At 33.7% G+C, this 15,484-nt stretch overlaps 1 protein-coding gene across 1 annotated transcript in view; it reads right to left on the reverse strand.

Annotated features, from left to right (window-relative positions):
- Positions 1–15,484, reverse strand: part of LOC121368841 (stabilin-2-like) — a 138,038-nt gene that overhangs the window by 6,402 nt on the left and 116,152 nt on the right. The window contains exons 25-36 of the mRNA XM_041493589.1: positions 11,790–11,882; positions 10,557–10,652; positions 8,739–8,831; positions 8,023–8,151; positions 7,350–7,478; positions 5,322–5,489; positions 4,846–4,888; positions 4,119–4,271; positions 3,399–3,577; positions 2,489–2,624; positions 1,282–1,409; positions 807–914 (exon numbers count right to left, since the gene is read on the reverse strand). Of these exons, the coding sequence (XP_041349523.1) occupies positions 807–914; positions 1,282–1,409; positions 2,489–2,624; positions 3,399–3,577; positions 4,119–4,271; positions 4,846–4,888; positions 5,322–5,489; positions 7,350–7,478; positions 8,023–8,151; positions 8,739–8,831; positions 10,557–10,652; positions 11,790–11,882 (1,455 nt within the window). The remainder of the gene's footprint in view (positions 1–806; positions 915–1,281; positions 1,410–2,488; positions 2,625–3,398; positions 3,578–4,118; positions 4,272–4,845; positions 4,889–5,321; positions 5,490–7,349; positions 7,479–8,022; positions 8,152–8,738; positions 8,832–10,556; positions 10,653–11,789; positions 11,883–15,484) is intronic.

The following is a 15,484-nucleotide window of genomic DNA, read 5'->3' on the forward strand; positions in this document are numbered from 1 at the left end:
TAAACAACGTATAATGGTAAACAATATTTATTATTAACTTTTTAAATCTGAAACAATGAAAAAGAGCCTATGTTACGGAAAACTGATTAAGTAAACACTATAACAGACAATGTCACATCATCTCTTACATAATTACTATGTAGTCTTCTGTCACATTCTATAGACAATTATCTTGATAAAAATTTTATAGTTCACATTTAATATCTAACAATGAGAATCATAATAAAATATAGGCTTGATAATCATAATAAAAGATAGGCTGCATATTTTTTATTATGGAAATCATAACACTAACCTGTATTTCAGTAGTTCCTATATTAGCAGGTACAAAGATAGTAGTATTTTATTATGGAAATCATAACACTAACCTGTATTTCAGTAGTTCCTATATTAGCAGGTACAAAGATAGTAGTATTTTATTATGGAAATCATAACACTAACCTGTATTTCAGTAGTTCCTATATTAGCAGGTACAAAGATAGCAGTATTTTATTATGGAAATCATAACACTAACCTGTATTTCAGTAGTTCCTATATTAGCAGGTACAAAGATAGTAGTATTTTATTATGGAAATCATAACACTAACCTGTATTTCAGTAGTTCCTATATTAGCAGGTACAAAGATAGTAGTATTTTATTATGGAAATCATAACACTAACCTGTATTTCAGTAGTTCCTATATTAGCAGGTACAAAGATAGTAGTATTTTATTATGGAAATCATAACACTAACCTGTATTTCAGTAGTTCCTATATTAGCAGGTACAAAGATAGTAGTATTTTATTATGGAAATCATAACACTAACCTGTATTTCAGTAGTTCCTATATTGACAGGTACAAAGATAGTAGTATTTTCCTCTAAATCGCCTAGAAGTTTCCGTATACTGCCATCATCATCCAAAGACAAAATAACCTAAAAACAAGTAACAAACCCAATCAGTCATAGCCACTGGGAATGTATTAGGGTTTTACTATTATTGCAACAACCAAAGTTGGTAATACATTATAAATAATTCTGTAAAAGTTGACTGTAAATTCAGCTTCTATTGAGATAATATTCATGAGAGTTGGTAACAGTGTAATCATTTCTGAACTGACTCACAAGAAATAAAGCCGACATGTAGCTCTGATTCTGAATATTCCATAATAATGGACTCATCAAAATGATTCTCAATCGAATTGCTAACAAAAATCAAACATTTTCTTGGAAGCTTACAAACTGTTTTCAATGTCTTGTTGTTGTGTTATTTTTTAAAAGAAATATATTTTCAAAATGTTACCTGATAGAAAGCTGCTGTGACTGGTAAATTGGACAAGGCTTTCAGGATATCCTTGTTACAGATACTTCCATTACCAACAAAACCCTGTAGGCATTCACAGGAGATTTTCCCATCGGACTCATCAGTCACTGAATACAAACATAAAGAAGAATAACATATAATAAAATACACTGAAATCATCCAACAGTGAACTAACTATGTTAAAACCAAGTCCGCATGGCAGTTGACGTATCAATTGATCTAACACAAAATATCGTCTGAAAATACATGTATCTGTATTTTATTTGTCCAGAAAAGGTACTTTATCTAACCAGCTACATACAGGTTGTCAACATATCCCACTGGTCGTCAATATTTTGATATATACAAAAAATACAAAATAAAATACAAAATAATACAAAATACTAAAATGTTTAGTAAACTTTGGGGCCTTTGAAACACAGTACATTTGTGTTGCACAGTTGCAAACATGGCATACATTCAAGTTTTCATAATACATTGTATATATAAATAAGTACATAGTCATAAATCATAAAATAAACTTAATTAATTTTAGCCAACTTTTGTTTACAATGCTTATAAAATGGTTTATAGCAACCAATGTTAGTGAAAATAAAATGTACAAACATTGTGCATTTCAAGTCACATAAATAGTGTGTCTCTGCCTTAAGTACATTAACAGCCATGCATGTAACCCTGTCTTTGTTAATATTTTGGTGAATTTTGTTTTAAAATATGTACTGGTAGCCAAAGTTAATTTATCTTAGCCAAACAAAACATAGACTAATTGACATGTAATTCTTGAACTAATTTTTGAATGAATTTATTATAAAACACATTTGCCAAATTAAACTTGTTTTAGTGTTTAGAAAATGAAAAAGTATTCCATGCATTGCACAAGAAAGAGAGAAAGTTAAAGTTTGTTTGACACCAGTATAGCACATTGATTTATTAATCATCGGCTATTGGATCCCACAGATGGGACACCACATACCACATGCTTTGATATACCAGTTGTGGTGGACTGGCTACAATGAAAAATAACCCACTGGCAGGGATCGATCCTAGACTGACCACACATCAGGTGAGCGCTTTACTGCTGGGCTACATCCCACCCCCAAAAAGAGAAACATGCAAGTACAGGTATACTCTTTGAGTTAAACATTTCATGCATTCATTCACAACTGAACAGGAAGAGCAAACATACCATTTGGAGGAGAAAAAGAGCAAATGGCGTAAGGAGAACAAATGGTTGTCTTGGAAAAACACAAGTCCACAACTGGCTTGCACCAGGATCCATTGCCATGGTAACCAGATAAACACTTACATGAAAGAGACTGCTGCTAAAAAAAAAGAAAAAAAGAAAACAAATTTAAAAAAATGTAATAAATATTCTAATAAGAGTAGCCTAATTGATTTGTGTACAACATTAACCAAGAGTGAGTGAGTGAGTATTTTTAACATGCCCATATACCACTAAGGTTTCAGGCATGTCTGCTGCGGGCCACGTCTCTGGATAGCCAGTGGCTTGGTCTAGGACAGAATACTAAGGGACAATTTAGATGATTTTTAAACCAAAATTGGGACTATAGGGACTTTAATAATATTTAAATTTAAAAGAGCAATTCCAAAAATAAATAAACCAAATTAACCAAGAGCTGATTTATTCTTGGGTTTTGAGGTTATGAAGTTGGCTGTCCCCTAAAATTGTCATTTCATATTTGTTATTATTAGATTCTGTGAATTGAAACTCAAGTATATATAATTCATTATAATGAGTGAACTAACAATCTGAATATTGATATTAATGAACACATTATACTAGAACTCAGCAGGTCCATTTTCCGACAATTTTGAATTGGTGGTTGATATGGCAGCCATTATTGTGGTAGTCACAATGACAAATGATTTAAAATTGTATAATGACCTCTGAAATTTGCATAGTGATGTGATGTGATACTCAACAAAATGTTCTCTCCAACAGACTTCAAAATAATGATTTTGACTATATTACAATAGCTGTTAGTGCAACATATTCATATGTTTAATAGTATATATACATCTATGGTTTCTATGGCAATGTTATTTATTGTGTTATATCAGTAAATAATACCAACCTGGAATGTACAAGATGCATTGTCATGGCAGCCACCATTGTGGTAATCACATGGCGAGTGACAAACCTTCCCATCTCCAAGGTAACCAGGGTGACATCTGCAGGTGATCTCGTCCTCCACCATCTCACAGGTGGCATGTTCACTGCAGTTCCCATTTTGAAAATCACACGAATATCTACCTGCATAGGTTAATGGAAAAATTAATACATGTATATAAATTGGTATTTATTTTTTATGTCATATATTATAGTCAAAACTGTCTACAAATGCCACTCACAGCCGAATTTCACCCATTCCTATTTAAGGATGTAATTTTGATGTTAAATGAACCTCACCTAATCTTATTTAACAGTGTAAGTGACTGTATACTGATGTTACAATGAAGCCCATCCAATCCTATTTAGGATGTAAGACTTACTTTATACAGTACTACATGAAGATGTAAGAGTTGGTATTCTGATGTTACAGTGAAGCTCAACCAATCTTATACTGATGTTACAAGTTCATCGTCATTAAAATATTCATATTTTGTTTTTACTTTCACACAATCACCAGGATGCTTTAGATTATGAGGATGGAAATTAATAGCCTTCACTGACCCAACAGATCATAGAGGTTAAAGAAGTCCTTTTTCAGAATATTCACCCCACAATCCCGGCAATCATAGATTTGCCCTTGGAAAAAAAAATTCTAGTTTAAAGCATGAAAGACAGTACTTACTGATGTTACAGTCTGGCCCGACCCAGTCTCGTGTGCACCTGTCACAGCTGAGTCCCCAGAAGTGTTCATCACACACACAGATTCCCGTCCCATTGATCCCCTCATTGCACACTCCGCGACCACTGCATGGCACTTCAGGACCACCGGGGCATTCTGTGAACAGTAACCATCATAATCAAACTGATCATGTATATATATAATAAATATTTGAGGAAAAAATAATAAAAATCATAAAATAGATGACTGTACTGGTATCTGAGGGATGATTGGTACTGAAAAATATTTCCTCACACCCACATCCCAAAATGTTAATAACCCTAAAGTACCAAACTTATGAAGAGTATTTATTCCAGTCAGGTGTAATGTTCCTAAACAACCTTGTAAGTATAATAATTTATGATAAAGGCAGTTGTTTAGTTATGTGTACACATAACTGTATCATATTTTATCAGTGGCAAAGACATTTAAAATACAAATTTAATGATAACCATTTGTAAATTTGGTCTTAATATTTATACTTCAGCCACTGTGACATTTTTTGGTTATTTTTTAAGGTTTGAGTTCAAGCAGATCCCAAAGTTCTTCAAGCAATCATTTTGTAACTCTTGTCTTTTAAATATATTAAGCACATTTTTTTTTTAATGGTTGAAATTTTGGAAGTTATAGAATAATGTTAAGAGAAGGATATTAAAGTCGCTCTATAATTAATTAACGAAAAAAAAATTACCTTTACATTCAGTGCCAAAATGACCAGCACAGCAGTCTTCATGCTACAAGACAAAAAAGTAAGTAAGAAATTAAGAAATGCTTTATTTTAATGACACACACAACACATTTTTATTTTATAGTTATAACTTATATGGCATTAAACATATGGCTAAGGACTATACAAATAATAGAGCCTTAATCCACTGTCATTGCAGGGCTACTCTTTTCTACTAATTTCTCGCTCCATCCAGTGCACCACGACTGGTATATCAAACACCGTGGTATGTGCTATCCTGTCTGTGGGATGGTGCATATAAAAGATCCCTTGCTACTAAAGGATAAATGTAGCAGGTTTCCTCTCTAAGACTATATGTTAAAATTACCAAATGTTTCACATCCAATAGCAGATGATTAATAAATCAATGTGCTCTAGTGGTGTCATTAAACAAAACAAAACAAACATTTTAATTAGTATCCTACACAACATTCACTTACTTTAGTGATTATCTCACACAAGCCGTAACAGCCTAGGAACGTGTACAGGTGACCGTCCCGCCCAGTTGCACTGTAGGTACATCGGTTCTTGAGAAACACTGGTGGAGACGTCGCATAGAACCCCTCCGGACACAGGTACACGGTGGAAATACAGGAGATGCAGGGTCCCTGGAAAAGAGAGGACACATATATAGGGAATAACTGGTTACTGTCTTCAGATATCGGCTTTATCCTGCGAAGGCTAGAATGGCGAATGCAGTGAGGCTCTGCCAGTTATTTCTTTTATCCTGCAATCCTACAGGAATATTCGGAAAATCATTATTTATTCCAGATTTGTGTCCGCAAATTGAGTCTTGTCAACCTAGCAAGGCTTTTGCCATATGACATCATACAAGATACATGACGTCATTATTGGTAAGAATCTAGCTACATTCTGTCACATTAAAAAAGCATTTCTAAACTCCAATTCATAAATAAATATACAAATTTTGTATTGTTAACGCAAAACTAAAAGTTATTTGTATTTACTGTACTTCAACAAATAATTTAAAGAGTATGTTTATTGAAAATCTACTCTGAAATACTCGAGTCAAGTCGGGCTTATGTCACATGACCTATATTTTAGGTCAGTGACCGAAAATATAGAGATTTATCAAGTCATCATATCTTGCCAATGTATACAGTGATTGCTGGAAAAATTTGTTTAACTACTCAGTACATTTTGAACTATAGTTATTTGGTATCAAATTATTTTGTAAACTGTGGTTATTTAGTGACCAGTTATTTTATCTCTTGTCTAGAAATTGAGTGAGGATATGTGCTGCCATATGAATAATAATTTTTACTATGCTATTTCTACAAAAAAGCCCAAACCAGGGCATAATATTTCATGCTAATTGTTCTGCTCGCTTGTCGGTTAAAGTACTATAAATTATAGTACAATCAATTGTACCATTACATTGCAAGTTGCAAATTTCACAAGATAACTAATTCTAATGCAATTTTGAGATAATTGATAAAGTTCTGCAAACATAATTGAAGTAACTAAACTATTATTTATGCCTTTTTTCATCCTATGGAATTTGCTACAAGTTATTTATTTCCGAGCCAATTGTTTTGTAAACTGCACACAAAAATAGTTGGGTTTTTTTGTTATTACAAAAACACTTTTACTTTTCTTCTTATGTCAAACCATATTGAAATTATTTACAAAACACATTTTGTTAGGAGGATAGGACAGACTATAGATAAAAATTACAACAGTTATTTAACATACTGAGGCAGCATAGGATTTATTATATCAACTTTCACACAGACAAGACGGCACATGACATAACTTCTGTGTATCAGTAATGGGACACTGGTTGGGTCTACTGGTAGTACTAAACCAAATAACTTCCAGCTGGGTCAAACTTCGAGGTGCACCCAAATTTTGATAGAGAAGTGAACACCACAAGTCCTGTGATTGGTGATAAATGTGAGTGTGTTGGCTGTACAAACAAAAAATAGTTTCATCTGGGCAAAATATGTAGGCAATTTTATTTCATCTAGTACCACTGTGTAAAATAGCCTTGTGCTTGAAACATGTATGAGGTACCTGTAAAAACAAGTACTCGAATTTTGTGCGGAATTAGGGTAGTCATAGAGGCTACCTGTGATCTCAGAAATGAGCAGCTTGACCCTTAATTTTTTCTGATTCACTTTAAGGGTGAGGGGTGGTAGTATTTTATATCTGTGGCATGTATGTCGACTGATACACTGCAGGTAGGAGTTTTAGCCACATATGTTACTATTGTCGTCTATGGGATTTGATTCAGTAGTACACACCCTGTAGAGTTATCAATCCTGTGAGCCATCACACTTGAAAGACGTGCTCTATCATGGAGTTATATACTGCCCACAATTCTAACATTCACAGGATAAAGCAGATATCATGATGTCCAGTAGCCATTTATTCTCTAAACACTGACTATAAACACATAAAATATTTCCAAAAGAGCTCATCACATTCCCCATGTAGGTACTCACGTATGTTCTGTTTGTTAGAGTCTTCTCACACTTGTTAAGAACAGGGTGAAGGAGGTCGCTGACTCCTTGAATAATACCTCCGGCCGTCAGCTGATCTGGATCAGCAATCACAATACCATTTACATACACCTAGTGGTAAAAAAACAACCCACATGTGTCATAAAATATCAATGTAATTTCTGATATTTATCCGTAGATCATCTTTACCTACAAGGACAGATTAACATAAAATAATGCCAGAAAAAGAAAATGTGAACTAGTACTTGAATAACATGACCAGCTTTAAGTCAATCACAGTTATCAATCACAATACCATTTACATACACATGGATGTCAAAACATGGAACATTGACCAATATATTATAGTTATAAATTCAAACATTCATCTAAAGGTAATCTTTAAAACACAAGTCTAAATTCATATTAAATTATGGAAAATCCCCCAAAACAAAACACAAAAAAAAAATTCAACAACTTCAAAAGGGGTTCTCTCAAACAGAAGTACATGTAAAATGAATTTAATTTCATAAGAATAAGCTTGCACATACAACTTTTGTTAAAAACACAAAACTATCATCAGTTAGACATGATTTGGACAAAGACATAAAATGATATGGTGCAAGACAATATATGTTCCATTTCTAGAAATGCAAGAAAACAAAAATGTCCGAACCTGACCATTCCTAACTTGGAACTGGATTTGGTGTTTGGTTCCAAGTATCGAATCTTCAGTCTGGCCGTCTATGATGGCGGGACTCAACAGAATCTTCGGGATGATGTAATACTTCAGAAAATCCTTTGTCTGGAAAACAGTCAAAGATTTCATTACACTGCTTAAATAGACACTTCTTTGCTGATTTCTATCAATTTTGAATACGTTTTTGGTTTTAAGTTATGTTTGTATAATTCATAACTACGTAATGTGCAGTATTCTTCTGAAAGTAGTGTTTAGAATCCATATACATGTGTGCAATATTGTTAGCATATTTATTTCAAACTGTGTGCAAATTCTCTTTTTTTCATATGCAGATGAAAAACAACAATATAATTTAAAAGCTCATTTAAACATGATAATTTTTATTTTAATTTTTGGATGAATTCATTATGATTTCTTTTTAAAATTCAGCATCAAATGGAATTGGTTGATGTAGCTAACAACAGCTTAAATTTATACAGATAATAAAAATTAATATTTAAGCTTCCTACAATATATCTAGAAAGATATATATCATAACAATAACGCAATATCATTTTAAAAAGATAACATAATTTAGAAAATATGAACGCTGGACAACTATTGTATATGTTACTGACCCCCTTAATTTCCATTTATCAATGTGTAGCAGTATTTAAACCCCCTACCCAACCCGACTCCAAATAAAAACATACCACAGTTCTGTTTATTTTCAACATGGCCTGGTTGTTTGGTGCAAACAGAGTATATTCCTCCATATTTTCAAGCTCATCTATAAGACCTTTCTTCTGCATTATATTGGAAAAGTAATATAGTAAAATATTTTAATTTATAAAAGAAAACGATTAGTATGTCATGCAATCAAATTAACAAAATTATTACCATTTAAAGATAATTTATCCATCAGTGGACTGAGTCCAATAAACATTTGGACCAACCATTTCATGCAATCATGAATCACTTTTAAAATGGTTTAAATTAGTTCTAGGTCTATGAAAATTCTACATACATGTAGGTATACTGTTTTATTTGGTGACATAAATCCTGAAAAATTGCTTTCAAAAGTCAAGTGTACAAAAATCATGAAAAGGTTTCAGTATGAGCAAACAAGATCTAACTTTAAGTCTGTGATGCATGCAGTTGCCTCTGAATATTTACATCCACTTCCAAATACACTAGCATACATTGATTATACATAAGGTAAATAATAGAAACAAAACTGCCAAGCAGGATATTATACCCCACAAACAAACACGCATTCTAAGAGTAACAACTGCTAAAGCAATACATACTCTCCACCAGGCCAAAACAAATTTTCATTCCTTCGTTCAAGAGCCATATAACTCTGTCAAAAGCAGGTAAATCCAGGTAAAGTCAAACATGATCTGTACCTCTATGTGATAAAGCTAAAATCTAAATTTCAACTCAGTATCTTGAGGCATTTCAGAAAGAAAAAAGTCCAGAAAACTATACGTGGCATAGATGGATGGACAGATGGACAGACAGAAGAAGACAAAACCTACTGATTGGACCAGTAGGTGATTCAAAAACATGAATTGATTATATACATTTAGGGCACTTCTGATCTTGCATCACAGACTCCATGGGCAGATTTCAGCACAATGAAATGGGGTTAAAATTATATACTGATGGAAAAACAAATAAGGGAACACTTGGTATTTGAGACCAACTCTAATTCACTACTAGAGTAGTAATGTCAGTAACCCTTCCACCCCAGAATTGACCACTGGCGAAGTCAGATACTAAGTCCAGGGTGGGCGTGCCTGAACCCTTGTGGATATATATGGGCACGTAAATAGAGTTCCTGTTCCTGAATGTCAGTAACACGGTAACCTTCCTGATACTATGGATGAGGGTTTTAGTTTCAGTCAATATTTGCTCTTACTATTTACCGGTATGTATTCCCTAATTTCTTTCCATCAATATTTATAGAATATTAAACAAGATTCCATTTCGTATGATGTTTATGTCCTGAGTTAAATAATTTACTACTGTAACAAGCTTTAGAATGAGGGATGTAAATATGATACGAAATGGTAGTCAATTTAGTACCCATAATTGACTTTAATTTATATTACTGATCTCTTTTGGCTGACACGTTCCAGCAAGGTCGTAGTATGCCAGTTGTCTTACATCCCACTTAATGTTCTAATGTAACACTTTAATATGAACCAACATATTTGTAAAAATATGGGTAATAAAGAATAGTTCTGACCAGGGCCATAGTTAGGATTTGGGGGGGGGGGGGGGGGGGGGTGGGTGGCAGATGAATTCTTGGAATGAATGAGCATAGAAGATGCAAGATACTAGGGGTCCATGAAAATTTTAAATCTAGAGGCTCTGAAATACCATTTTGAAGCCATTTCAGGAAGATTACATACTTAAAATCTCAATATCAATAACCAGTAATTAATATTCATTTTAGGGGGACAACTGGCCCCTTTCCCCCACCCCCGCTAGCTATGGCCCTGCTGACAGTTAATTTAACTCACACTGAGCCACTGCGAGAAGAGAGAGTAGTCGCTGTGAGTGGTGAAGAAGTCATGCAGCTCTGGAAGTTCATCTTCGGGTATCAGTGGTTCCAACACCTGGAAAACATGTCATCACTTTGCAGGAATTTCACAGTGTGAGGCATTTCTTTAATATAAAAATATTGCACTAGAAAAAACTGATAACATGCACACTATTTATGATATTATAACTGAAACTTAATATTTGTAACTTGACACAAATCATTTTCAATACGGAGAGAAAAACAGATAGCTCCTGTTTACATTCAGGTTCCATATTTTTAAAGCTATCTTAGAGTTACGATATCGTAAAACCATCATAGGTTATGATATCACTATGGCATGTGTTGTAGTGCTGTCACAGCCTATGATGGTTTTACGATATGACAGCGCTAAGATTGCTTCAAAAATCTGTATCCAGGTTTGTAATGATGTCATATCTCACATGGTCTCACAATACATGCAATTTGAAATGAAGCAATTAAAACATAATTATACTGATCGAAATTGTATGATATGAAAAACGTTTATTACAGATTATTGCTTAATCATTCATTGGCTATTGGAAGTCAAACATTTGCTAACTCTGACAGTCTTAGAGAGGAAACCTGCTACATTTTTCCATTAGTAGCAAGGGATCTTTTACATGCATTTTTCCACAGACAGGAAGCACATACCATGGCCTTAAATTAATTTGATCAGTTGTGGTGCACTGGTTGGGTACGATATGAATGTATGCATTACTGTATGTATTTTCAATATAAAGTAGTAAAAATAGAGTACTTTTATCATCTAACTCACGTGACCATTTTTGTAAAATCTAATTTTGATTCCATATTATAAGGAATAAAATGGTGTTATTTTACCAAGTATTCACTGTTCTTGAATATTAACATTTCTTTTACGTGTATAACATTACCAAAATTTATTCTTAAACTTCAGTTACACCCAAGCAATATTTTAAAATAAATATTAACATATAAAACACCACCATTGTGCATTAATATGCCATCAATTAGTCCACATACTGAGATTTCACCCCGCCCTCAACCCCTCCGCAATCAAAACTTTACCAGAAACGAAATAACAAACATCTTTAATCAGGATACTGCCATTTTTGCTATCAAACAATCTCTTTACCATGCAATTTATAAAGAGGTAACAAAATTATGTATAAGAAATTATATATGAATTAATGTTTAATTTTTTGTTTACCTTGTCTACGATGTGGATAAATCCATTGAGAGCAAAATTATCAGGGGATATAACTCTTGACGTAGTAGTCTGCGAGCTGAACACCAATACACTCTAGTAATAATAAACAAAACAAAATTTAATCATAACATTAGATAACACATATTAATACATTTTTATATTTGACAGTGTAATAATATATATCTTTAAATATCATTAATATTTCGTTTATATTTCTTTTATACTAGTATTTAAATTTAAAGTCATATGAAATTTAACCAGCATATAAAATCATAAAACTAACATCATTTATGAATCATCATATTTGACAGTATATGGTGATAATATTATATCTTTAAATATGATTAATATTTTTTTTATCTTTCATGAATACTATTATTTAAATTTAAAGTCATATGAAATGTAACCAGCATATAAAATTATGAAATTGACAAAATGATCTTTAATGTGTTCCTGAGTGAATTAGCAAAACAAATGCTGAACAGCACAATTAACAATATTTTGTACGTAGAGAATAATACATGAGTAGCCGTATGTTTAACGAGTTGTTTTAAAATGTATCTCATGAGCAAAAGTGAGTTTGATACGTTTTTAAATGAGTTGTGAGATAAATGGTATCTAACGGACATGAATGTATTATTCTATTTATTTCTTCCATATATTCAAAAACCAGGTTTTAGCAAATTTTAACATCTCTATCAATTAAAAGATATTTACAACCCTTGCACTTGTAACTGACTTATGCATCACAGACACATGATTGCCAGGTTAACTATATGTCACAGTGTAATCGATTTCCACCATGCTGGGTTTTTTTTTATTGGACATATGGCATTAGTTACCTGGTCATCACTTAGGAGCAGTCTTGAAATTGTTATCACACATACGTGTGTAAGCAACTTTGTTTTATTGACAATAACACATGGTGTTCTCATCAACAGGTGTGTAAGAATGTCTGTTAACGATATGTATCAAATACTAACCATTAGTTAAAATCGGTGAGATCTTTTGAAGAAACCTAAATGAACCAAAGTGGCATGGATTGACATAATCCAGGGTCCAATGCAAGGGAGTATATAGTAAGTCCTTACAGGCATCTCTTAAAATGCCAGAACTACCCAGTAACCACTCAGCACTTTCAGGAGTTGGAGAAACAAGGACTGGGATGTGGAGGTGGACAGTAAAAGAAGCTGACAGATAGGAGGAGCTTCCAGATTGGGAGAAACCGAGACACAATTCAAAGGAGAGAAAGGAAGGGTGAAAAAAGGAGAAAATAATCCAGCTCTATACATTAGATTAACAATTACTTTTATGATAACTACTCAAGCTGGAGCTAATTTTAAGAATACAAATATATTTCTAGTTAACCGAAATGTAATAAAATTGAGGCCTAAAAATAATGTCTGCCGAAAACGTTCCATCAATCTGGTTATGGAAAGAAATGTTTTATTTAACAACGCACTCAACACATTTTATTTACAGTTATATGGCGTTAGACATATGGTTAAGGACCACACAGATTTTGAGAGGAAACCCGCTGTCGCCACTACATGAGCTACTCTTCCGATTAGCAGCAAGGGATCTTTTATTTGCGCTTCCCACAGGCAGGATAGCACAATCCATGGCCTTTGTTGAACCAGTTATGGATCACTGATCAGTGCAAGTGGTTTACACCTACCCACTGAGCCTTGCGGAGCACTCACACAGGGTTTGGAGTCGGTATCTGGATTGAAAATCCCATGCCTCGACTGGGATCCGAACCCAGTACCTACCAGCCTGTAGACCGATGGCCTGCCACGACGCCACCGAGGCCGGTCAATCTGGTTATGGAAGCACAGGTACAAGCGAATGTTCTTGCAATGTGGTCATGCGTGGCTCCCAGCTGGGTCATACCAATGGCTCTCTCTCTCTCTGTGCTGCTGACAAACAAGGCATTTCTTGTGTGCTATCGGGTACTGTGTTACTAACGTGCAGTTTCAAGAGATTTTTATACCAGTTTAACACGTGCATTTCGTTACATGGGTGCATATGTCATTATAACAATATGCAAATTTTTTAATGAAAATTGACACTTTCACTGGCTTTAAGTAATTGGATACATTTGGTTGTACTTGGGCGACAGTTTTAACCACATTTCATTTCCATAATCCAAATTATAAAGGAATTGAACTACATTTTTTTTGGTATACTTGTTTTTGGACGTCAGTATAGATACCGTGTATATATATATACATGTGTGTGTATATATATATATATATATTTTATTTTATTTAAAAAAAATTTCCTCCTCATCTGCCTTGGTACCCTAAGCACATTCTTTCACATTTTTTATATAATTTTCAGTGGCGGATCCAGAAAATACATTTAGGGGGGACCCAATGTCATGAGGCAGAATGCCAATAGAACTTTGGGGGAGGTTTGGAGGGGGATCGTAAAAAAAAAAAAATTAATATATAATAAAATTATAAGTGTCACAAAATTTAAGGGGGATCCAGACCCTGCCCCCCCCCCCCCCCCCCCCCCCCCCAAAAGTGTCATAATATTATATTATTATGATAAATTTGACCAAGAAAATTTTCCACACAAGGGTCAAAATCGACACCGGCACTGAACAGAGACTAGCTCATTTTCTTTTTTTGCCTAACTAACGTATAATTTATCACTACCACTGTAATAACCAAAACTATTTTACACTGCCTAAAAACATGGGTCAGTGACTTTAAGAAAGCACTCGATCACAAGAGGACATTTGTTGGACTTCCTTTCCTAGCTGCTCAAGCCATCCTTTAAAAAAATAAATTAAATTTACTTAAAGGTCAGTCGATCAGCATATAACAAGCTTTTTCATTAGTCTTAATTTGTTTTTAATTTGCTTGTAATGATTGCTGGTATTAGAGTAGTACAGTAGATGGTGGCAACTACCTATTAACAATGCCAGAAGTGACCAATGAGTACTCTCTGGAGTGGTCAGACTGGACACCGCTACAACTGATGGGAAATGGTGAGTGACGCAGGTGTCCTTTGAGCATAGATGAACAGCAAAAAAAAAAAAAAGAGACAAAACCCTTAAAAGTACAAGGAGCTGTCACATAGCATGAGCAAATGAGATGATACTCAAAAGAGAAGGCGCAGCAGTTGGACTAAACAGAATATATACTCAGCAAAATTATTTAAAGGCCAGCTGACTTTTAAAAATAATTCTTTGCTAGTGATATTTTTTTAAGTTTTGATTATAAATGACTTTTAAAAATGTTTTCAGTAAAACTGACCTATGATCATAAACACTGGGGTTTTCATGCATGAATAAAAACTATCGAAATCCTTACATGTATTTGGCTAAGCTTCATTACTAAACCCAGAAATTTTAGCCGTGGGGTCTAGACTGTGGCGAGCGATGTCTGTGTGTGTGGGGAGGAGGGGGTGGTTGAGACATGTTCTTCTGGAAAATGGATTGAAAAAAATAAAATCTGCACAAGCGCTTGAAACTGTTGTTTAAATAATTGATTTTAAGAAAAAGCCACAAAGTTGACACCTTACAACAAAGGAAACGTCCTTTAAAAAAAAAAAAAACTATATATTTAAAGAAAATGCCCAAAATATCTATGGAGTATGGACCCTTAATTAATTTTGTTCTGTATTGTGAAAAGATGAAATAATAACCAAAAGAAGAGTATAGCAATTTCTTTTTAATAAAC

Source organism: Gigantopelta aegis, chromosome 3 (genome assembly GCF_016097555.1).
Source record: "Gigantopelta aegis isolate Gae_Host chromosome 3, Gae_host_genome, whole genome shotgun sequence".
NCBI classification, from domain to species: Eukaryota; Metazoa; Mollusca; class Gastropoda; order Neomphalida; family Peltospiridae; genus Gigantopelta; species Gigantopelta aegis.